The 24823-nt window shown below is 38.2% G+C and overlaps 1 protein-coding gene across 3 annotated transcripts in view; it reads left to right on the top strand.

Moving 5' to 3' along the window:
* The window catches only part of LOC114655114 (cortexin-3), an 85521-nt gene that overhangs the window by 37688 nt on the left and 23010 nt on the right, over window positions 1-24823 (top strand). Inside the window, exon 1 of one of the 3 annotated variants that reach the window (XM_028805991.2) lies at window positions 23474-24058. The exons of the other annotated variants lie outside the window; for them this stretch is intronic. Within the exon in view, the coding sequence (XP_028661824.2) occupies window positions 23914-24058 (145 nt within the window). The 5' untranslated portion in view covers window positions 23474-23913. Of the gene's footprint in view, window positions 1-23473; window positions 24059-24823 lie in introns of those variants that run through there. 3 annotated transcript variants of the gene reach the window in all.

Here is a 24823-nt window from a genome sequence, read left to right as displayed (position 1 = left end):
ATTTGAAAATCTCCACGTCCTTATCATTGGTAAAAATTGAAAGCCATACACTAATCAGCATTTGCGGAAGTAGTGCGCACACTTTTTTTCCCAGAATCTTCACTTCCATTCCGGCAGTAAACAATACAGATATTGACGAGAATAATCGATTTCTGTCCAACTTGGCTTTTTCACTTCATCTTTTGAGTTCAGCTTTATCTTCTTGGCGAGCAGACAGTTCATTATTAATGTTCCTTTCCTTAATTATTTGTAGTTCTAATTTGCCTTAACTAAGTGAATTTATTCAAAAATGAAATTACAATTTCACGATTTCTATGTAAGATCTTATTTTTGATTCTTCTTTTAGCAGCTCTCATACATCCAATAGCTGTCGGCCATATTTAAGTGTGAATAAGTATTGCTTTGTAATATTTTAATGGAAAATATTGTTATTACCACTCGTTGTTCCAAAATGGATTTATAATGTGAATGAATGAGTCAACTACGAGGGTTGTTCAAATATAAAAAGGAATTTATGAGTTACATTTTATTTATTGAATACAATCAAACAACTTATACACTATTTTTCTATGTGTATATCTATATGTACTCTCCTGCCTCTGCAATCTACTTGTTCCAGTGCTCAGGAAGCTTCATTATCCCACAAGAGAAAAAGTCTTTTGACTGCATGTTGACCCATTCTTGCCCAGCGTCAATAACCTTGTCATTCAACTTGAATTTCTCCCCTCCTAAAATTCCTTAAGTGGACTGAAGAGATGATAGTCGCCCTCTGAATAACTTGCACCAATCGTACACTCTCGACTGAGAGAGACACTCATCTCCAAACTGCTTTTTAAGTCTTGAATAAATCTGAGATGTAATGACTTCTTCATTTGTCAAATATTTAAGAATAATTTGCTGCACAACACTACTGTGTACCTCCTGTTCTGACATGTTGATTGCAACTGAAAGGAAGGGGGGAAAGAGCAACTAGCATTACTAATGACAAGTTCAAACATTCCTGTTTATAACTGAATGCCCCTCGTATTAAAGTTTCAGTTGATTAAAATAATCACACTTTTATTCTGTTATATAAATGTAATATCTTTTTAGTTATCTGTTGATAAAAGTAATAAGTCACTTCTTCAAGTAATTTAATAATATTTTCATAATTCTTTCATTTACATAAATTCAGAAATACCCATTACGCAGAAAAGAAAGTGCAAGTTCACAGACTACATGAACAGCAAGTATCCTTGTTTTTTGAAAGAGCAGAACAGATTCGATTAAGGAGCTAATGCTCCCAAGATTCAATTTCAGTACCATGCTGTGTAAAGATTTCTGTTCACATTTATTCAAGAACCCAGATTTACTGAGAAACATAGCTTCAGTGGAAAAATGTAAAAGAATGTAGATAAATGAAAATAAACTAAATTGAAAAGAGTAAAATTATTTTTATTTTACTAGAAGTGAATTTACCATGTGTATCATTTTTTACAGGTTTTCGACGGTTAAGCTATTCAAATAAGCATGGAAGGAATGCACTCTGTTAATTTAAGAGGTTTGACATATTAAATATATTTAATGGGTTATTAGTTTGCCAGTGACTATGATTGTGCCCATCATATTATAATTATAGTGGTAAACTGCTACTAAAGGTTTATATAATTTAAAAAAAAACAAAAGACAGCATAAACGGCATATTATGGCATCATAGGGAAAGGCGTCCTCAAAAGTCCTCATTGTTCGACCCAAATGTCCTAATTTCCAGAGAAACAAAGTTACCAGCCCTACATTTAATCCCTTTTCAAGTCTTGTAGGGGCCCAAAGCCTAACCTAGTGAACACTGATTTTTGTCAACATGACACATAGTCAGGCTCAGACACTTGTCAAATTACGGACTAAAGTAGCCCCAAACAGATGATGGAGCAGAATTGTCTGGCAGGCATGTATAAGTTGTGCCACTTGATTTACAAGCATTTCAAGAATATTCTACACATGACTTGTATTTACTCTTCTATTGATATAAGATATGACAAATCAAATATTTTAGTAAATAATGATTTACATTTTAGCAGAAATTACAAATGAATCTCTGTCTGAGAAATTACAAAAGAATCTCTGTCTGAGGTTATGTCATTTTTATATAAAAGCTACATTTTTGAACAAAAACGATCCTTGAAAAACTCCTTGAAATTATGATGTAGTGAAAAGTTCATAGCCCTGTAAAATTTGATTCCCATGTGCTTTATGAAATTTCAAAACGATCACCACACATAAGACTCTGACAGCATGTTCACATCATAGAAAAAGAAAGAAATTCCTAAAGAAGCAGCAACTACCCCTGTGTCACGTTAATGCACTGATCACAGTTCAAGGTGACATACTTCAGAATTGGTAACGGTATTATTGTCATGAAATAAAAACATTGCCAATGTTAAAGCAACACTTAAAAAATAAAAAAGTCATTTGGGAGAGAATTGATCATAAACATTCCATAGCAATTGGAGCTCATCTTGTACCAAACAACTTTTGTAAAACTAACTCATTAGATAAAATAAAGAACTGTTTGCTTTACAGCACTGTGCTTTTGTCTGTCTGTCCTGTATTCTTCTGAGCTTGGTTGCATTCTATACCAGTTGACTTCATTAACCACCATGCTATTAATTTTGTTGTGAAAAGTGCCCCCCCCCCCCCCCTTACTGAATGGATTAAATTTAAATAATAAATATTGACTATATGCTGTCAACTGATTTACTTACAATGTGATTTTCATGTGGCTCTGAATTTTTCACTTCAACGATAACACCATCAGCATTACAGTTTTTGTAAAATTGTTGTGACTGGTAATTAATTTGCCATTTGCACATGTATACGTCATTCATACTCTACAAAATGTAATTTAGATGCATCAGATAACCAATATAAAAAGCTGCAAGGAAAGTAAATCTTCCAAAAAGGGTGATTTGAGACTTTGTAATGAGCAGGATTTAATAGAGAACAGGCTACATAATAAGAATGAACAAATGAGAGCACAATTACAATCTGCATTTTTGAAAAACTGCATTTTTGTCTGTCCATAATAAAATGCCACGCAGGAGTTTTCAGAAGTATATGTTTCTGGAGTAAAGGTATCTGGAGAGACATCAGAAGTCTTCATTTTCAGGGGTGGAAAATGCTAAGGTAGTGTGGACAAAAGGGGAAAACACAGACTAATGTATATATTTTTAATCAAAATCATAGTAGTGTAGATGGGCCCTGAAACAATTGATGCTGCGATTTAAATAGTTGTTAAATACAGATCTACTACATTCTTTGCAGAGTTCTGGGATGGCATTTAATGAGCCCAGAACTCAGAAAATGAAAGTGTTTCTCTACCAAACCATCCATAACAGAGCATTTTTGTATTATCATCAGTTTCCAGTGTATAGTTTAAACCAGAGCTTGAAGTGTGCCAGCATGCACTTGAATGAAGCAGCAGCAATTTTCCATTTTTCTCCATAGCATACCAGCATTAAATATTGCAGACCAGCAGTAAATAGCTGCGTATCAGAACCTTCTGCTCTGACCTTCAAGAGGGACCTCCCTTGGGATGTAATGAACAAATATCATCCCAATCGAATAAAGGAGCCGACAATAATAGACAGTAGCGGCTCTAATTTGTTTCAACTTGAGCAACTGGTTTACACTTTTAAAAAGTTTCTGTTTGATTTTTGCAGGTATAAGACTGTGTTCCTTTTCTGTTCTATTTTAACCTTTCAATGATATTGCTTTTTTTGTGATCAGGGGTTTGGGGACAGCAGTCTATGGTAATTGAAGGTTTGACATATTCATGAAATTTGCCTCATAGTTACACACTGACTGAAAGATGAAGCAGCTCTCATAAAGAATTTTTACTTGAAGGTACAGTGCATAGTGTAAAAAGGATCTCATTTGAGGGTGCCATGTATAGATTTTCTAATAAACAGTAAAAGATTGTTGCCTCTTCATCTTCTGCTACCAAGATGTGTGCAACACTGGAAACGTCTAATTCTGAGATGTAGTCTACATGACAAAGGCTGGTTCTGCTGCTAAATGCCTGTTTCATATTCATTTATGCTTGCACTCCCCATAGACCGTAATCCCTACAAGCTTTAACTTAGCAATTGTTGCAGCCTTCTTATTTTTCAATTTGCCTGGGAATCAATACAAGCACTGTAATTAACCCGTCACTAGAACATTAGCCCTCATCTTATTCAAAGCACATTCCTGCATCCACCACAGCACTAAGAATGTTACTTACTACACTCAGTGACCTTAGCAGAATGCTTCTGAAAAGAAGCATGGTGATGTGATAGACCACATTATTATACAATAAAAAACAAATTTGTCATAAAATGCCAAACCATACTACAGAACCAGAAAAAATATAAACAGGGATGCCATGGAATGGAGGTAGGGCCTAGTAGTAAATCAAAAAAAGTAAACACTAGCAGTGAGTACACACATTAAGTACGTTTACATGCACTTTAATAACCAGATTATTCACAGAGACCCTATTTCTAAAATGTCATGTAAACCCTTATTCCGGTTAAAGAAACCAGGTTATTTGTCTCTGAGAAACCGGGTTAGCAAATGTACTGTAGATTTCTCTGGAACTAACCCAGTTATTTGGCCATGTAAACATTTAACCAATTTAAAGTTAAGGATTTTGTAGTCAGCATATATCGATTGCACTCTTTTAAATGATTTCCGCCCAGTGGCACTCACATCTGTCATCATGAAGTGCTTTGAGAAACTGGTGCAGAGTCATATCATCGCCTGCCTGCCAGCAGACCTGGACCCATTTCAATTTGCTTACAAAGCAAAGAGATCCACGGAGGATGCTGTGGCCACAGCCCTTCATGCTGCCCTGACCCACCTGGAGCAGCAGGGGAGTTACGCCAGACTGCTCTTTGTAGACTTCAGCTCAGCGTTTAACACCATCCTCCCACAACGACTGGTGTCCAAACTGGCAGATCTGGGACTTCCATCACTCACCTGCAGTTGGATACTGGACTTCCTGTCTGGTCGCTCCCAGAGGGTCAGGCTGGGTCTCCACACATCCACTGCTCTCAGCCTCAACACCGGGACGCCGCAGGGTTGTGTGATCAGCCCGCTCCTCTACACCCTCTACACATATGACTGTGTTCCCACTCACCACAGCAACAAGATTATAAAGTTCGCGGATGACACAACGGTGGTCGGACTCATCTCGGGCAAGGAGGGTGAGCTGGCATACACGGACGAGGTGGAGCGACTGTCAGAGTGGTGCACAGTCAATAACCTGCTCCTCAACACCAAAAAAATGAAGGAGCTTGTTATTGACTTTAGGAAAAACAAAACTGACATCCAGCCACTCATCATTGGCAGGGCCTGTGTGGAGAGGGTCCCGGTGTTCAGGTTTCTGGGTATTGAGCTGGAGGATGACCTGACCTGAAGCGCCAACACCAAGGAGCTGCTGAAGAAGGCGCAGCAGAGATTGTATTTTCTGAGAATTCTCAGAAAGAACCATCTCCCAAAAAATCTGCTCCTTGCTTTTTATCACTGTTCCATCGAGAGTGTGCTCACGTATGGACTGTGTGTAGGTACGGCAGCTGCACTTCCTCAGAAAAGAAAGCGCTCCACAGGGTCGTCAGGACAGCGGAGAGAACAATTGGTTGTACCCTCCCCACTCTGGAACAAATCTACACATCCCGATGCCGCAAAAAAGCAATAGACATTTCACAGGATTCATCACATCCCGGTCATTGCCTCTTCCAGCTTTTGCAATCGGGGAAGAGATACAGAGCAATGAAAACCAGGACAAACCGCCTTAAAAAACAGCTTTTATCTGAAAGCAATCATGGCCCTGAACTCAGAATAAAACTGCTCCATATCATTCTACCAATGTGCAATATAGACCTTAAGTCAACAAGTGCAATTTGTATATTTATTACTATTCAGTTTGTTATTATTTTCTCTCTTCTTGTCTTTTTGTCTTTTTAACTCTTATTCCTCACACTGAGTCGACTGCACCTTCAATTTCGTTGTTCCTTTGTAAAAGTGACAATGACAATAAAGATCTATCTATCTATCTATCTATCTATCTATCTATCTATCTATCTATCTATCTATCTATCTATCTATCTATCTATCTATCTATCTATCTATCTATCTATCTATCTATCTATCTATCTATCTATCTATCTATCTATCTATCTATCTATCTATCTATCTATCTATCTATCTATCTCTTTTAGAATGTGCACATGCTTTGCAGCAGCCACAGGTAGAAGCATCTTCAAGATAAATTTTCTGAAGCAAATGCTTGAGCAATCACATTTTGTATTCTCCTGGCTGAAATAAGCTGTCTTGGTATTTCAAAAATCACTAAATTCATGGTGATGAGCTGAACATACCGTACATTGCTAAGCATCGCTATTTAGAAGTGTTGTGGGTAATGCATTTAAAGTAACTTGCCTTATGTAGTGCAATTATTTTTTAAAGAAACAAGTAATAATTCAATATTTATTTTATTAAAGTAAAAATACCTACTTTATTATTTTCCCAGCAGTACTGGATGTAAGACAAGAAGCACATGTATCGGAACGCCTCTCCTTTGTAGGGCTCAGGTGCACAGCCAAGCAGAAAAGAATGTGCTGTGTGCAATCTGCTAACAGAAACATTAATGAAGTGTCAGCTTAGTTTCCATCCAACTATTAGCTATAGATATGTTGAAACTGTGTGATTAGGTGACACAACAGCCAGTGTTCATCCTGCTGATCATCTGTGGCTCAAGTCGAGGATGTAAAAAAGGAATGAATGATGGTTGCTTCAGAGCACATTAAGGACTAAACAAATTTATAAAACACAACAAAATTATCACAGCCTCCATGCTTGTTTTCAGATTCATTCCAGCCAATGATTAACGACTTGGCATTGTTTTGTCAAAGGAGAACTTCTAAAGCATAGTTACATGTGTAAACTGAGGTTTTTAAGAAACCATGTTTCGACCTTAATTGGGTTACTCACTTTTTGTATTTGCATGTAAATGCATTCACTGACTCAATTATATGGAGCAAAGGTCAACGATGTAGGTCTCTTAGAAGGACTATCACCATGGATACCAATACAGGTCAAACTGGATTGAACCCTTAAAAGAAACACACAATATTATTCCAGGACACTAAAGCATATATAACCTAACAAGTGTCATGGTTTTGTGAGCCTTCCTGTAAAGGGAACATGGGTTCTGGAGGTCAGCAAGTAGCCAACAAAGCATCAGAGCCAACAGCTAGCTGCACATAATCACTAAATGTTGAGCTGGGTTGAGGTAAGGAGGACTGAGAGGAAGCAAGTACTCTTATACCTGGCATCTAGTGGGCAGCTCTGGGTGGCTCCTGTAGGGAAATGAGCTTGACAGCTGCTTGAAAAACCTGGCTCCATGAGAGATACTGAGGATTGATTGGTGGAGGTACTTCAGAGACCAGTGTAGAGATCTCTAGTCTGGTTTCTCTATCGGAGAAGCAGGGCACCTTCCTCCCAATTCAAAAAGAGATTCTAAGATTTGGCTAGAAAGACCCTGGGAATAACTTTAAATGCATTTTGAACCAGAAGGCCATGGAGTCTAGATGTAGGAGGAAAGTTGGAGCAACATTTCAGCTTTAGGAGGAAGAGAGACTAGTATCAAGACAGAGAGAGAAAGAGGTGGCAAGACATATGGGCTTGTGGGTGAACTAACCAGTAGGTAGAAAGGGTTTCCAGATCTTTTCAAGTAGATCCCAAAAAGAAGCAGAGCATTGGTTATCTTTTGTTTACATTACTAATGTGCGTTCACACATTTGTGTACATCTCCTTTTGTGTAATAAACCAATATACCATTTTAGATAGGTTTACATATTCTATTACTGTTGTCTTAAAGCAGATGACACAGTGATAAAATAGACAGACACAGGTCCAGAGCTCTGGCATAATATCCCATGATCATTTGTTCTCTTTCAGTGCCCGTGTGTATTTTTCTGGTTGTTTTTTCTTCTGACATCAGTTTTTCCATCTGTGTTAGCTTAACTTCATATTTGGCCATGTTGGATGTTACTGGAACAAGCTCCAGCTATTTGCAACTCAGAATTCGATTCACCAGATTAAAGAAAGTTACATTATCTGTATAAATAAAATTGTAAGTTCTTTGGGAATCTGTGTGACTATTTGCTTATCTGTTTGCTTGTTGCTCAACCGATTTTTATGAAATTTTGTATGTGTGGTGCCATTGGTCCAGCCTAAAATATAGGATATATGTTGTGTTGAGGAGGGGGGGCAACGCAAATATCAGTCCTGATACCAGAATTACAATTCTATTAAGGGGTTGATGGGAAGGGCACCTTCAGTGCACAAAGTGTTTTGTAGTGGCCAAAGCTCTTCTAATATGAATCATGTACATTTATACAAAGTACCTAAGGTGTGCCAAAGCCAGCTTCTATTGGAACAACTACTGCTGGCTCACATGCATTTCCAAAAAGGCAAATCTGATCAAGGAAAATTGGCCACCCTGCCTCTCTTTGGACTTTTTACAAATGTAACAGTGTAGGCTATTGTCCATGATATACCATGGGTGAAACTGAACATCCCAGAAAATGTCTTAATAATACTATCTTCCAAAATCACTGTGGAATGTTTCTTTATTATTGACTAGCTGTCCCCCGTGGCTCTGCCTGCATAGTAGTGAAACAGGAGAAACTTTAAAAATCAATTAAATTAAACAAATATTGACAGCTAAGCAGAGGCAAGGTACACTCCAACATGTGGCGACAGGTATACCGACTCGAACGGAGGCTGGCACGCTCCTGAGGAGAGCCTCGCTCAGCTCCCCGCTTCTGAGGTCCCGCTTCCCCCTCCCCTCGACCTACAGCCTCTGCCTCAGATTAGCATGAATAAATCACTGCTGCAAGAGATCTATGATACTTAGCGCGATGAGAGACATGACAAAATCAACCAGAATGTTCAAGCAAATTCTATAAAAAAAGCCCAATCTAAATCTGTTAATAGTTTTCTCATGAAAAGCGGACAGACATACAGAGAGACAGACAGACAGATGTTGAATTTTATATATAGAGAGACTAGCTGTCTCCCATAGCTCTGCCTGCGTAGTAGTAAAACAGAACAAACTTTAAAAATCAATAAACAAACAGGTATCACTACCTAAGTGGAGGCAAGGAATACTCCAAAACGCAGAGGTAGAGCGACTTGAACGGAAGCTGGCACGTGAGTGAGGATGGCCATGTCCAACTCCCTACTCCTGACGTCACGCTTCCTCCTCCCCACAGCCTCTGTCTCAGAATAGTGTGAATATATCGCTCCTGCAAGTGAACTATGATTCATGGGGCAATGAGAGAAGTCGCAAAATCAACCGGAATGTTCAAGAAAATTATAGAAAAAAGCCTGATTTAAATCCGTTAAGTAGTTCTCTCATTCGCTAGCTAAGCAGTGGTAAGGTACACGCCCTGAGGCTGGAGTGTGAGTGACGAGGGCCCCACCCCCCTTCCCCTCAGCCCGCTGTGTGTCTCTCGGATTCACGCAAATAAATTGGTACCGCAAGCGAACTATGGTATTTAGCGCAATGAGAGAAGTTGCAAAATCAACTTGGACTCAAAGTCAGTTCAGATATTCTAAACTATTGCATCATCAATATTTGCCACAGTAAAGTAAGATGTCTTAGACCCCAAATGATTGTAATCCAAGAGTTACACTATGGCTGAATTTTTTTATGCCGCTGGTTCAATCCTCTTCCTGGCTACAGAGAAACTGCCAAGATCAGGGGTCTCAAACTTCAGTCTTGGAGGGACACAGTGGCTGTATGTTTTTGTTTCAACTCTGTTTATTAGTTAGATGCTTAATTATTACTGCTGAAGTTGTTGTGACTTAAGCATCATTTTTGAGCTTCATTTATTTGACCCAACAAAACAATCTCTTACCTATTTTAAAATTCAGAGTACTTTGAAAATTCCGGATGCTTAAACTTAATCCACTGAGTGTATTAGAATTTAAAAATGCATACTGTCAGTTTCTTGATTATACCAAATTTGCACTACTTTTAGCTAAAAAATAAAAATGATTTGTTTTGTGTTGATGGGAGCCTTCCCTTGCCTTGCCCTTGCATTCTGATTACCTGCTAGACGTCTCCAAGCCTCCATTGCTTGCTCACAATTATTTACTTGCATAAATATGCCTTTAATTACCTGATGTTCTGTCACAATTATGGGTCCTTTGGACTCCTAAGAAAAGACCTGAAATTGCTAATTAAATTCTTCTCTAGAGACTTGAAAAAGTTATTTTCAACTTAATTAGACCTGACTAGACTGATTTTATACATTTATCTAAGTTTATGAACCCTTTTTGTAGATTATTTAAGTGTTGCATTTTACTGCTAAATTGTAGTATAATCAAAAACCACCCTTAACTTTCTAAAATGTTTTTATTATGACCAATTATTTGTATTGATTAGAGGAAGTGACCCATGCATCAAAAAAGTAATAAGTATACAAATAACAGATCTTGTACAAAAGTAAGAGAATCTTTTGATTTAATAAGAAGTGGCACATCCATTAACAGTTATAACATGAACTGTTTGTCTTTCTTGCAAATTAGTCTCTAATATTTGATTTGAGGGATTTGATTCCATTTATACTTAGAACGCTTCTTCAGTGATTACACATTTGTTGGCTATCTTGTAGGAAGAGACTTTTCATGATTTGCCAAAACATTTGTTTTGGATTGAAGTCTGAAATTTGACTATGCCTTTCAAAAACACAACTTTTCTCCTTCTTGATCCCTTCTTTGGTATATAGTATCTTTGTTGGAATGTTTACAATAATTGTATGCTCAAAAAGGTATTTCACTGCGCCTTTAAATTCTGATATTCTTTTCTAGAATATTTTGGTATGACTCTGTGTTCATAATTCAGTCAGTGATGGTAAACGTTCCACTTCACTTGGAAGAAGTACAAGGCCAAATATTAATGTTTAACAGTGGTAATAAATTAATAAATCTACATTAGAGGTAACCACTGGCAGGTTTTTGCCCAACATCATACATTTTTGGATGATGCCCAGAAAACACTGTTTCAAAGATCAATAGATGGTCTTTTGCATCCGTGTTACAAGCAGCAATGTTCTTGTTTGAGATGAAAAGTCCTCTTCTGGCTACTCTACCACACGTGTAGTGTGGCGCATTCATTGGCTCTCAGTAGATACACTCTACATCTTGCAATCTCTATTGCTAAGTAGGCCTAGTTTTAGTTTTGGTTTTGACCTTACTTTTGCCAGTAAATTATGATTTATTTCTCCACTTTGGCTTTGATAGCCACTGGTTTATTACAGGCATGTTTTTTTCTCTGGGTGGTATTTATAGTTGTTTTATTATTCTTTTTGTTATGATTGAATTATTATTTTCCTTTGTTATTTATGTAAGTGTTGTGTACTATTGTTTATTATATACTGTTTCTTTAATGTTACTTCTATTTCATATGCTGTATTGGTGGAACCCCAAGAGGCAGGGCCACCTTGATGTGTCTTCTGTGGCCTTCCTCTGGCTGCTTCAATCAATCATAAAGAAAGAACTGGCAGTAGGACATTGAATGTTGTTTGGATTCATTGAATTACAGTTTCTTTGCACTTACTGTTTTTTTCTTTTATTTCTTTACTAGTTTCTGTGATTTTCCTTTTGGATTGTGTATATGGCTAGTTCATCTTGGATTGCCTTTTTAGGCACATCTTCATGCTTATTTGTACTCTTTTGAATATTTATGTTCTACCTTTTATTCATTACAATAAATATCCTAATTTATAAAAACATTTGTTTAACTCATTTCTACAAGCCAGAGTTTGGTGGTTTTATCTCCCTTGTGGGGCATTTTTGTTGTTGACAGGTGGTAGTTGGATTGGGTGAGCCTCTTCTGGGCAGACCAGTGAAGTTTGTGGCTAATTTACTGTTTTTTTGGAGGCCTCACACTCTTTTGTCATATCATTGACACCATGTTATAACAGCCATGATCTCTGTGTCTTCCTAGGTTTTGAACCTTGGCTCTATCTGTCCTTTTGTTGTACTAAATAAGTTTTGGTTTACTTCTTCCTCACAATAATTTTGGGTGTCTTTACATGCCTTTAACACAATAATGATTGCTACTGAGGTAAGAGCAAGGGCATCAATTGCACCAAGAGAAGTCTAGGGATCATTGCATGTAGTCTTGTACTGTTCTTTCTAACATCTTGCTAAGGTTTCCTTGTTGCTTTGTTGAATAATTCTGGATAAAGTTATTGAGGTCATCACTGAAAAAGTCAAAATATATTTGTGAGGTTCATTGCCCACTGGTTAATGGCAGCCAAGCCCCTAAAACTTTGGCTTTATCCAATCACTATTTTTATGCTATTTGCACTGAAACTGTACTTTTATGGAATACTCATGTTGCACTCTTATCTACTCTGTTCTGCTGCTTTGTATGTCACCTTCCTAAGAATTCCACCAGAGGCTCCAAAACATGGGTTAGTTATGCATGTGTCTCTGCATACGCTTAGGTGTCAATGTCAGGGGATTGATACTGGGAAGGTGGTGGTTTGATGAAAGTAAAAGGGCATCTGTGATTTCATTTATGCCCATGCAAGGTTTATGTTTTTTATATACTGTCTTTCATAACAAAAATGATTGATTACAAAAAAACTGAAAGCAGTGATACATTTTTTCTCTTTGATTAAATGCAGATATTAGGATTTTTGAGCCCTTGTTTATGTTGACATCTTTTCCTTTGTCAGGCATATGTTTAATTGTAGCTATTGTATCTCTCTCAGTTGCTTATGCTGAGCCCAAAATGCAACCTTTTTGTCTTCTGTGATCTTTTTGTGTTTCAATATGTAGAGTACAGTAATCCCTCCTCCATCGCGGGGGTTGCGTTCCAGAGCCACCCGCGAAATAAGAAAATCCGCGAAGTAGAAACCATATGTTTATATGGTTATTTTTATATTGTCATGCTTGGGTCACAGATTTGCGCAGAAACACAGGAGGTTGTAGAGAGACAGGAACGTTATTCAAACACTGCAAACAAACATTTGTCTCTTTTTCAAAAGTTTAAACTGTGCTCCATGACAAGACAGAGATGACAGTTCCGTCTCACAATTAAAAGAATGCAAACATATTTTCCTCTTCAAAGGAGTGTGCGTCAGGAGCAGAGTCTGTCAGAAAGACAGAGGAAAGCAAACAAATCAATAGGGCTGTTTGCTTTTAAGTATGCGAAGCACCGCGGCACAAAGCTGTTGAAGGCGGCAGCTCACACCCCCTCCGTCAGGAGCAGGAAGAGAGAGAGAGAGAGACAGAGTTTGTTTTTCAATCAAAAATCAATACGTGCCCTTCGAGCTTTTAAGTATGCGAAGCACCGTGCAGCATGTCGTTTCAGGAAGCAGCTGCACAAAAGATAGCAACGTGAAGATAATCTTTCAGCATTTTTAGACGAGCGTCCTTATCGTCTAGGTGTGCGAACAGCCCCCCTGCTCAATCCCCCTACGTCAGGATCGGAGAAAGTCAGCACAAGAGAGACAGAAAAGTAAGCCGGGTAGCTTCTCAGCCATCTGCCAATAGCGTCCCTTGTATGAAATCAACTGGGCAAACCAACTGAGGAAGCATGTACCAGAAATTAAAAGACCCATTGTCCGCAGAAACCCGCGAAGCAGCGAAAAATCCGCGATATATATTTAAATATGCTTACATATAAAATCCGCGATGGAGTGAAGCCGCGAAAGGCGAAGCGCGATATAGCGAGGGATTACTGTATCTTAAAATCCTGTAAAACAGATAATTTGTTGATTTGCATATTTTTTTCTTCATTTGAATGTTACTATTCTTGATTTGGTAAGGTTTATTAGAATTTCCCTTTTTCCTGTATTTCCCTGCCTAATTTTGCATGTACCTTTTTTTTGGATTCTTTTGAGTATCATTTGCATCTTATGTGTTTCAGTTCAAACTGTATTTCTGTTGCAGTAAATAGTTATTATGAGTAAAACAAACAAGAAAAATATGTAAAAATGTTTGATTATTTTAACTTATGCCAAAGTTTCCCATTCCCTTTGACAAACTGGTCACTAACACATGCCCTCATTTTCTCAGAAATTACTAAGTAAGTATCTTGCCCTCTTTATTCTGGGACGGCAAGTGCATATACAGTGAAACTCAAATAACCACTTTGCTTTCAAGTTTGAATAGTCATAGAACAGATCAAAATTAAATTATGATGAAAGAAACCGTAATTTAGAAACACAAAAAGACTTGTGTTTTTTTTAATAAAAAATATATCTAGGAGGAGGCAGATATGATGCACTGTGGTGCAGGGAAGACCATGAAGTCTTGTTAATTTGATTTTATTTGCTTGAATTTCCTTTGGCAGTCCCTAAGACCATGGTGTCTTTCTATAGTTGTTAATGGGTCAGGTCTCTTGAACCCCTTCTCTTAAATGGGCAACATGGTCTTGATGGGGTGTAGGATTATGACTAGTTTTATGGCTAGACTTACCTTTAAAAGTTCAAATTGTTCATAGCACTTTTGCTTTTGGACTAACTGCTCAGTCTACAATCCTTAATTAACTATAAGCAGAATTCAGGCATCCATAGGCCCTGCAGGTTAATGTATGCTATGGTATTGCCAGGAAATAATTCCTACATTTGCTAAGATTTGCCTCCAGGTATATAAAAGGAGAGAGGATGCATGGAACAGATCTCTGCTCTAAAGAACATCATTGAGCAATGTCTGGAATGGAATAGTCCATTGTACAGTACATTAACTTTATTGACTTACAGAAAGAATTTGACAACCTGCAACATCATACTCTATCGAAGATCTTAAGGTTATATGAAGTTACTCCAAAAATAATTACCATGGTATTTGGAATGATTTAGGCAGAATATCGATGTTTTGAAGCCATATTGTGTACCATTGTCAGGGTCACTTTCCACGCTTCTAGGGGGTGTGGTCTCCAGGGTTGTGACCTTGACTTAATCAGCAAACGGCATAAAAGGTCAGCCTTTTGATTTGAGCCTTATCCGATCTTCAGTTAAGATCCTTTTTTTTATTTTGACTTACTAATTTGATTGCTTTTCATGTCTTGTCTGTTTTTTCACTTACTGTGTGTTATTTGACTTAGAATTTTGCCTCTTGTCTGGGTTTTGGTCACTTCGGTTTATTTTTATTTTTTTTTGTTTGCCTTTTGCTTGTATCTCCTGGTTTTCTCCCGAGACTATTTATCTGTTTTCCTGTCATGACAGTAGGGTTGTTTTATCAAAATTTTAAATGCAGCATTATTCTTGATGACACACTAACAAATTAGTTCCTGGTTGAGAAGGGTGTATGATAAGATGGGGTTGTTTCCTTCATCCTCTCCTAGTTGCCATTGACTGGATCATGCAAAATACCACATCAGACAAATGCAGAGGCATGCAGTGGACTCTATTATCCCCCATAAAGAACTTGGACATTAGTGATGACCTTTCTGTACTCTCCTCTAAACATGTCAAACTACAAGACAAGACTGATAAACCAAATATATACAGCAAACAAACTTGGTTGATTATCAGTCCCCCTCACAACTAAACTGATGTACATCAACTCAACAACTCATGTACCCGTCACAGTAAACAGTAAGACTCTTGAGAATGTAAAGGAATTTACTTATTTGGTGAGCACTGTTAGTACTGATAATACAGCCAATAAAGATATCAGGGCAAGATTAAGGAAAGTTGGCAGCATGACTGCCTGACTTCAGTCTATCTGAAGGTCAAAGCAATGTAGCTTCCAGCATAGATCCTCCTGTATAAGAGCAATGTGAAGTCTGTTTTGCTGTACAGTGCACAATGCTGGAGCATAACTCAAAGGAAAATGAGATCTCTCAACGGCTTCCATAATGGATGCCTGAGAAGGTCAGGTCAGGTCATGATGGGGAGCATGCAATGGTACAGTGTATGGCCACACCCACAGCATGACGAAACAAGCTTGGGATCCTGGTTGGCCACCCTTCAGGCAGACACGCGGTCCAGTCCCACCCTCTGGAAATGATCATCTATCTGCTACAGCCAGGTGTTACATGGGCGCCCCTTTGGTCTGGTCCAGCCGCTCGGGCCCTCAGCAATGAGGATCCTGCGAGCCGGATCACCCTTGGAGAATCGCACCACAGGACTGTAGTGGTGTAACTGATGCACACAATGCAGGTAATGTGTCTCATTCTGGACACCATGAGCAACTGCTCAATCGACACAAAGTCAAACCATCGATACCCAAGGATTCTCCAAAGAGACACAGAACCGAAGGAGTCCAGTTTTCGTCTCAGGTCACTGGATAGCATACATGTCTTGTAACCATACAAAAAAACAGAAAGCACCAGGACTCTTAAGACATGGACCTTTGTCCATTTGCAGACATATTGGGAACGCCACACACCCCTTTCCAGCGACCTCATGGCACCCCCATGCTCTCCCAATCCATCTACTGACTTCACAGGAAGAGTCACCAGAGACATGAATGTCGCTGCCAAGGTAAGTGAGAAGTATCTGTGGAAAATAATGGCAAGCTCTACAGGAAGATGAGATGCCTAAATGTAGCACTTGAGATCAAATGTTGGTGTCTGAGATGGCTAGGGCATGTGTTAAGAATGTACCAAGACCGTGTCCTAAAAGTAGTTCTCACATGAAACATGAAACAAAAGTGGCCAAAAACAACATGGTAGAGGACAGAAACATCTGAACTAAAGAAGGAAAATTGAACATGTTGCCAAAGACTGGATTTGATGAAAGTAATTCACCTCAGCCTAATTTCCCAGTTGGGACGAAGAGAAGTAGTAGTAGTAGATACTGATGTTGAAAAAAACTCCAGCCACTAAGACAAATTAATTAAGGAACTGTACTATAGAAAATTAGCAAAATGAAGTTAAATTAAATTGGGAATAAAATAACAAAATGAATGTCAATACTAAACTAATTGAAAAAGGAACTCAATTCAAAATAGGAAATATGTCAAAAATTTAAAAAATGAACATAGTTCCAAAAGAAAATGCCAAAGCCAAAAGGCAAAACACACTATACTAACACTATAAAAATAATCCAAAAAGTCCAAGCCATACTAAAATCTTAAATTTAAGAACTTAACAAGCAAAATCTGAAGTTTAAATGCCAGAGATGCAAACAGTAAAATTCTAAGACCTCCAAAAATGAAACTCACACAAGAACATTCAAAAGGGGAGCAAAGACAAAGTAACCTGAAGGCTAACTAATGCCTCTCCATAAAATGAGTGGCAAATGCAGATTTTTACAGCCCTGGTTAGGTAATTGCCCTGCAATTAAGTTAAGCTACAGAACCTGAGGGCAATTACCTAATCAGTTTTATCACAACAAAGCTTTATTACATGAGTGACAGTCATTACATTGAAATAATTAATAAAGATTAATTTAAAAATTACCATAAACTAATAATAAACACTAAACGAAACCAATTAAATAAATTTAAACTAAAACAGAACATTTCCAAGAAAAAATGAAAACCAAACACACAGAAAATATAAAGGTTAAGATAAACAATAAAACAAAACAACCTTCCCTATATCCTTCACAAAGTGCAATATAAATAAAATTTATTATTATTATTATTAGTGTATTGGCCAGACTTATGGAGCACCTATACACTTAAAAGGTTTACCCTTGTGATGATGCCTTTTGCATTACCATACCCTGCATGAGTTTTCCTTTTACTTTTCCAGGCTTTTTTTTTTTAATCTTGTTTCTGTACTTTCCTAACAACCCCTTGCCCTCCATGCAGCCTATAACAATATATATTTGTGTATGTAATATACAGCATTACATCCTCCATTAATATTGGCACACTGAAGACATAGTTTGATATCAGTCAGTCAGTCATTTTCCAACCCGCTACTATCCTAACACAGGGTCACAGGAGTCTGCTGGAGCCAATCCCAGCCAGCGCAGGGCACAAGGCAGGAACAAATCCTGGGCAGGGCAGCAGCCAACTGCACGTCACACACACCCACACACCAAGCACACACTAGGGACAATGTAAGATCGCCAATGCACCTAATTTTCATGTCTTTGGACTGTGAGAGGAAACCCACACAGACACGGGGAGAACATGCAATCTCCACACTGGGAGGTCCCGGGAAGTGAATCCAGGTCTACTTACTGCGAGGCAGCAGTGCTACACAATGGTTTGATATATACTCAAGTTACTCTGATATGAAAAGCAAAGGTGACAATGAGAAAAAAGTACAGCCTGTAACCTTTACATTATTTCTGAGCATTTATAAACACACACAATGGATATTTTATTAGATATTCTCATTTGCTATCGCAAATACCTTGCTTGCCAAAACAACCAATCATATCTTAGTAGGTCAATGTACAGTATTTACTGTAGCATACAGGCATGATGAAGAGGTTTAGTTGTTTCAGAAAACATTACAATGAGCAATTTATGTTATCTAAGCGACTGTAATGTGGTAAGAATATTGGTAGCATATATGATAGTTCTAGTATCTCAGAAATGGCTGTTGTTTCTCACAAATTTCAGTCACTAGACTTTACAGACTAGAGAGTATAAAATAATAAAATCCCAGTGAGAAGCAGTTAATGAGAAAATTCAGAGGGGGATTGCCAGACTTGTTCAAGTTAAAATTAAAACCCCAAAATCTCCCATAAAAACTCTTTACAGACCTGATGTGCAGACAAGCATCTTAAAATGTACAATGAGTTGAACCTAAAGCAGCAGAAGGCAACAAAAAGATGACAGTTTAGTGGACAGTTGATCACAAAATGTGAATCATCAAGGATTGTAAAAATGTGACCTCGTAAGACAAATCTCAATTTCTGCTATACTATGAATTTAGTATAAAGAACATGAATCCATTGGTTGATATTTTCATGTGTGATTGGGACTGGTTGTTAGTGTTAGTATGATGGTTTGGGTAAAGTTTTCTAGGTACAGTGCCAGCAACATCAGAACATGTGGCATGAGCACCTGTCTCCCATAATGCCACAGCTGCGGTCTGTCCTCATGGCAGCCTGCCAAATGGAGCGGGGTAGATCAGCAGTCTGCAGTAAGGTGTATGTGTGTGTTCACGTGCTGTGATTCACTCATCTTGTCAAGTGTGTTACTCACATCCTCTCACCAGAACATGAATTTGCTGCAAAAGCCCAAGAAAAATTGTGAAACTAGAAGTGATAACATCTAGGTAAAGCACTGTAGTAAACACAACTAGGGTTTGTTTTAATCATTAGTGTTATTATTAAATGAAATTTTATGTAGTTCAATGATATTTGAAAAAAAAGGAGTAATGTTAAGCTCTCAGGAATGCTTAAAAATGTTTGAATTTAAATAAATTGTAATTAGGTGTGTATGTTATGAAAATTCACTTTATGAAGGAGTTTTTAGAAATGGGTCAGCTCTTTCTTAAAGTGAAGGAAACTTGTATGCCTTTCATATTAGCGCCTACTCCACTAAATTAAGATGCAATAATTAAGCTGTCTGAACTTTCTGCATGTCATTACCTCAGGTTGCAGTTACTTGGCTCATATTTTAGTGATTGTAATTCAACTCAAACAAAAAGAACAAAGAAGGAATCATTGTTAAGTCTGCAAAAGTTGTTTTTGACTGTAAAGTGGATAGTGACACAGCAGTTGTGCTGCTGCCTTGCAACATGGGGACCAGGGTCTAGTCCTGGGGGCTCCTTGTCTGGAGTTTGCATGTCCTCCCCTTCTCTGCTTTAGGCTTCCTCTGGGTTCTCCAGTTTCCTCCACACAGTCCAAAGACATTGAGGTAGGGTGAATTGACAACGATAATTGTCCCTGATAAGTGTGTGTCTATTGATTCTGCGATGGACTGGTGCTTTGTCCAGGGCTTACTCCCACCTTGTGCCCAAAGCTTGCTGGGATAGGCATCCAGCTTCCCTACAATCCTGCAGGTTTCAAAAATGGATGGATGGATATAAAACAGAGAGATCCTACATTTACTAGTACTTTTAATGATTAAGCACACTTAATATCAGATATTTTAAAACTTCTACTTGAGAAGTTTGCTCATGGGCAAATTTTACTTTTATCTGCGTAACCTTTCGGAAAGGTATATCTACTTTTACTCAAGTATGTCTGAATACTTCATGCAACACTGAGCATTTTTACTGACCATTTATGTCTATTCTTATTCACAATCTGTTCTTCTTCAAATAGTAGACATGTAAAAAAAGCACTCAGTACCTCCAGCTGTTCCTACAAACATGAAAGTGATTTCAGTTCACTCTAATGGCCTCTATAGTCCCCGGTTCTTAATCCAGTACAGCAAATGTATGATTAGGTAGAGAGACTGCATGAATATGTGGGGCTTGAAAAGAGGCAGAAACTGCATGATACTATCAAGTCGGCAGAGACAAAAATCATAAAGGAATGTTTCCGGTATCTAGTTCAAATTGAAGGTTTTAGGCTATTACAGAGGCAAAAAGAGATTTTTACCCAGTACAGGTAAACTGGACATTGAATGTATATCCTTTGACCATTTTTGAATAATTTCTTTTTTTTTCATTGTGCAAAGCAAAGGACAAAAGATGAAACCCATGGGAAACATACAAAGAAGCCACACTGGAGGAAGCATAAAACATTTGTTAGGCGCTGGAGGGAAACAGTAACTTCATGGTAGCAATTTTGTTCCCCAAACCGATAGATGGCCACCTGGGAAATTCTAGGTTTCTGTTTTATACTGTATGTTACACTGAATAAAACTGCATTCTGCATTTGTGTAGTTGATCCCCCAGCTGGGACATTAGCAAATATCATAAACCAAACTTCATTTTCTAAATGAATAAACACTGTTTGCTATGCTTTAAGCACCATTATGATTTGCTTTGATAGTCTTCTTTTTGCTCCCCTTTGGCATTTCCATGATGTGAATACCAGTAATGGACCAGTGCTCATATTACTATATTGACTTTTAATTATATTCTCATTAAATTACTTTGAGTAAGAGTCGGCTCATTGCATTTGTGGATTTTACTGTCATTTTGTACAGGTTGGAAAATATTTGGAATCATTCAAAAGGTGAAAGAAAGTAAAAAAACTGCAGCCCTCTACCTTAGATTTTTAGAATACTGTATATGACTGTGATGTTTTTCTTTCCAACTCTAATTCTTAATTACTGAATGAATGACCAGTCATGCTTGCTCTTGGTGGCAAGTGACCTTGTCAAGTCATTTAATATGGCTTTCAGCTAAGAGATAGAAATTAAACTGAGTATAAACTGTCCCTGAAATTAATCGCATTCTATTTTGTGCTATTAATATGATTGAGATGGGTGTTACGGTGGTGCAGTGGTTAGCACTGCTACCTCACAGCATCTTAGTTCAAATCCCATCTCTATTTGCATCTGTGTGAAGTTTGCATGTTCTCATAATGTCTACCTGTTTTTTCCTCTCTGAGAATTCCTGTTTCCCCCACCACAAATGTATGTGATGGCAACTTTAAATTGAGTGGGTGATTGTGTCCTGTAGCAGAATGGTACCCTGTTCTTGGATCTTTCCTGCATTGCATGGCTAGGCTCTGCAACTAAGTGTTGGATTGAAAGGTTTCAGTAATGGATGAAAGCACCTTGAGTATGAGAAAGGTGCTGTATACATAACATGTATTATTATTATGAATATATCAGCTTTTTTGCTCCTTTTCATGTAATGAGCTCTTTTTTCTGTGTAGCACAAAATAATGCTTGTTTGATTGTTATCAATAAAAAACACTTCAGTTCATTGTTTTCACAACTTACTATATAATGAAACATAAAAATAAGTAATATAAACTTGACAAATATGTATATTTTGGGTTGTTTAGTAATACATAGACAGATAGATCTTTGATCTTTGCTTACTGAGCAGTCAGTGGGTATGCATCTATGCACTGTATATGAAGACATTTTTGAGAACCTATGCTCTTTCTCGACCACTCAGATCTGCTGCTGTCAGGTGTCTGGTGATGCCACCTCTGTGTGGTCTCAAATCGCAGTCCAGACTCTTCTCATGTGTAGCTTCTGGCTGGTGGAATGAACTGCCCATCTCCATCATAACAGCTGACTCCCCCTCAATGTATTTCAGAAGCATTTGAAGACTCTCTTGTTTAGTGAAGTTGTTTCTAATGTATAATAATTGTTAGGTTTTGCAATCTAGGCATTGTAACTAGCTTGAATTTTATTCTGAACTCTTCACTGATGGTTATTTTTGAACCCTTGCTCTGTAACACTTCTTTTCCAAACAGTCCATAAACTGATGACTACTTGATTATATTGACCTCCTTTGTAAGTCATTTTTGGTGAAAGTGTCTACTAATAAAGTACATGTAAATGTAAAATGTAGATAGATAGATAGATAGATAGATAGATAGATAGATAGATAGATAGATAGATAGATAGATAGATAGATAGATAGATAGATAGATAGATAGATAGATAGATAGATAGATAGATAGATAGAGTGACACAACGATCACCTTGCTTCATTGCAACACTTGGAACCTGTTTCCAATTCTGACTCTGCGCAGTATAAACGTTCTCCTCATGTTGACTCATTGTCTCGTTTTCTCCCATAGTCCACAGTCGTGCTGCTTGGTTGATTTTCATCTCTGCTTTGTCGTATATTTCCTACAGTTTCTACACACATGCAGTTGCTTCAGTTAGTGCTCCACTGTGACTGTGAAGACCTACAGTAAGTACGCATGAACTGGCATCCCGTCCGGGGTTGGCCCTGCATTGCGCGCGCCGCTACCTATAGAGCACGGCTCCCAAATGATGAAATAAACTGTATAGCATGATGACCATTCCTTACTGTTTTTGATAAAACCATTTGTTGTGGATTTGACTTCATTCAGAGATAGCAAGTGTACAATACGTATAACCTCATATTGGCGTGCTTGTTTTCACACTGTCAGGATTCTCGTTTGCTGCAGTATAGTGATTCTGTACCGGGAATATTACCAGCGCTTGACAATGGAAATAAGCCGAATCTTCTACAGCCTTGTAAATTGAATTCTCCATCCTGTCATTCACACTTATTGAAAGTAGGCACCATATAACCCCTATATACCACGCACGGCGTTTCATTTCTATGCAGTTGGCATACGCGTTCATTTGTTTCTGACACCTGTTATGTAAACCATTGCAGCGGTTTCCACGATGTTTTCAGTGCTAATTACAGCACATGGCTAGAAGATCTATGCAATTAAAGTCATGTCGATTGCAGTGCCTGAAAATAGACCAAAAAGATCGTTTTCATGGCTTGTGGGAGCATGGTCAGGGAATACCGTTATTTTGTTTGCCTGCCTGCAAATCCGAAGGGAAGATTGAAGAGGACACGAGGGAGCTGGTGACTTCAAGTAAATAGCAGACTGATACAACTGGTTGCTGCCTATTTAGTTTAGCCCGTAACTAAGAGCACATCTGCGAAGGATGCCAATTAGGCGAATTTGCCTGCAGGTTACGAGGTGGAAGAAATCAATAGACGTGGAAGCGCGATAAATAGACTGAATCCTGCGCGCGTGCGCATGTTGGTTGATGCTGGCATTTGAAGTATGCAGTCCACGGCATACACACAGACACACACACAAAATGACTAAAGAGTGAAAGATCTGCTTATCGTGAGCGGGTGTGAATGTATGGGATTGCCCGCTGCTTTTGTACTCCTGTTGAATTTTAATGCCTTCTCTCCCCGATCTCCACTCCGTACCCTCCCATCCACTCTCGAGCCGCAGTCTCTGTGAGCTGAGCCGAAGGCTGGCACTGAGCGCGCACGGGTGCGTGAGTGAGTAACTAGTTGAGTGCATTACGGCTTAAATATGAGTTTCTCCAGCGGCGAATGGAAGTGGACATGGGGAAAGCCGCATGGCACCTGGACACTTTGAAAGGTGTGGCTACACCTCTGAAGAGCAGCGCTGCAACGGCCGTCGATCATGGGCGGAAGATAAAAATCCTGCCATTAAATATTTATTTCTGGAAATGGACCTGGCTCTCTTGTTTGCGGATAGAGGTAGTGATATATATATATTTTTGACTTTTTCAAATTTGTGTCATATGCGACTTCTTTAAGAGAATACTCTTGAATTTGCAAGACTGGTGAAAGGAGTACTGCTTCTTGATAGAGGCATTTAACCCACTCCAGTTGTTTCAAATTCAGACATCCGCAGCACTTTTTCAGTGTGGATATAACAGATGCTATGTTGCTATACATTTCACTTGTTGACAGTTTTTTTTACTTATTTTTTTCCTCCGTTTTTATTAGCTTTCGAGAAATAAAAAAGTCTTTACTGTTAAAAGGTATCTTTTAGGATTGTTATTGCTTCCTCCAAATTATTATTACTGCTGTCATCATCTCCCGGCAAGCGCCCGAAGCAGCTGGCATAGGTAGGCTCTGGCGTTGCACGATCTAGGACTGAATTGATCGAATTCAGTTATTATTACTGTAAAAACTTTAAGCAATGTTTTAGGTAGATGAGATTGAATTAGATTAAAGATGAAAAGACTTAACAAACATAAAATGGATTGTGCGGCTTCATCCAAAGTATTATTTTGTCAGAAATGTTGCTACGGTATACACCGAACACGTTTCGTTATTAATTCACTCGCTTTTGCTTCCCTTTGTTTTACATACTGTTCCTTTACCATCATACACTTTATTTTTCTCATTTCATCCAAACTGTCACTCACATTGCATCAAAAATACAATCCCTAAATTAGAAAAACAAAAAAATTACTTGTGCCTCCAAAAGTTACATTTACAGTAAGCATTTCAACA

This window comes from Erpetoichthys calabaricus, chromosome 7 (assembly GCF_900747795.2).
Source record: "Erpetoichthys calabaricus chromosome 7, fErpCal1.3, whole genome shotgun sequence".
NCBI classification, from domain to species: Eukaryota; Metazoa; Chordata; class Cladistia; order Polypteriformes; family Polypteridae; genus Erpetoichthys; species Erpetoichthys calabaricus.
Note: the sequence above shows the minus strand (reverse complement) of the source record. Positions and strands in the feature narration are given on the sequence as shown.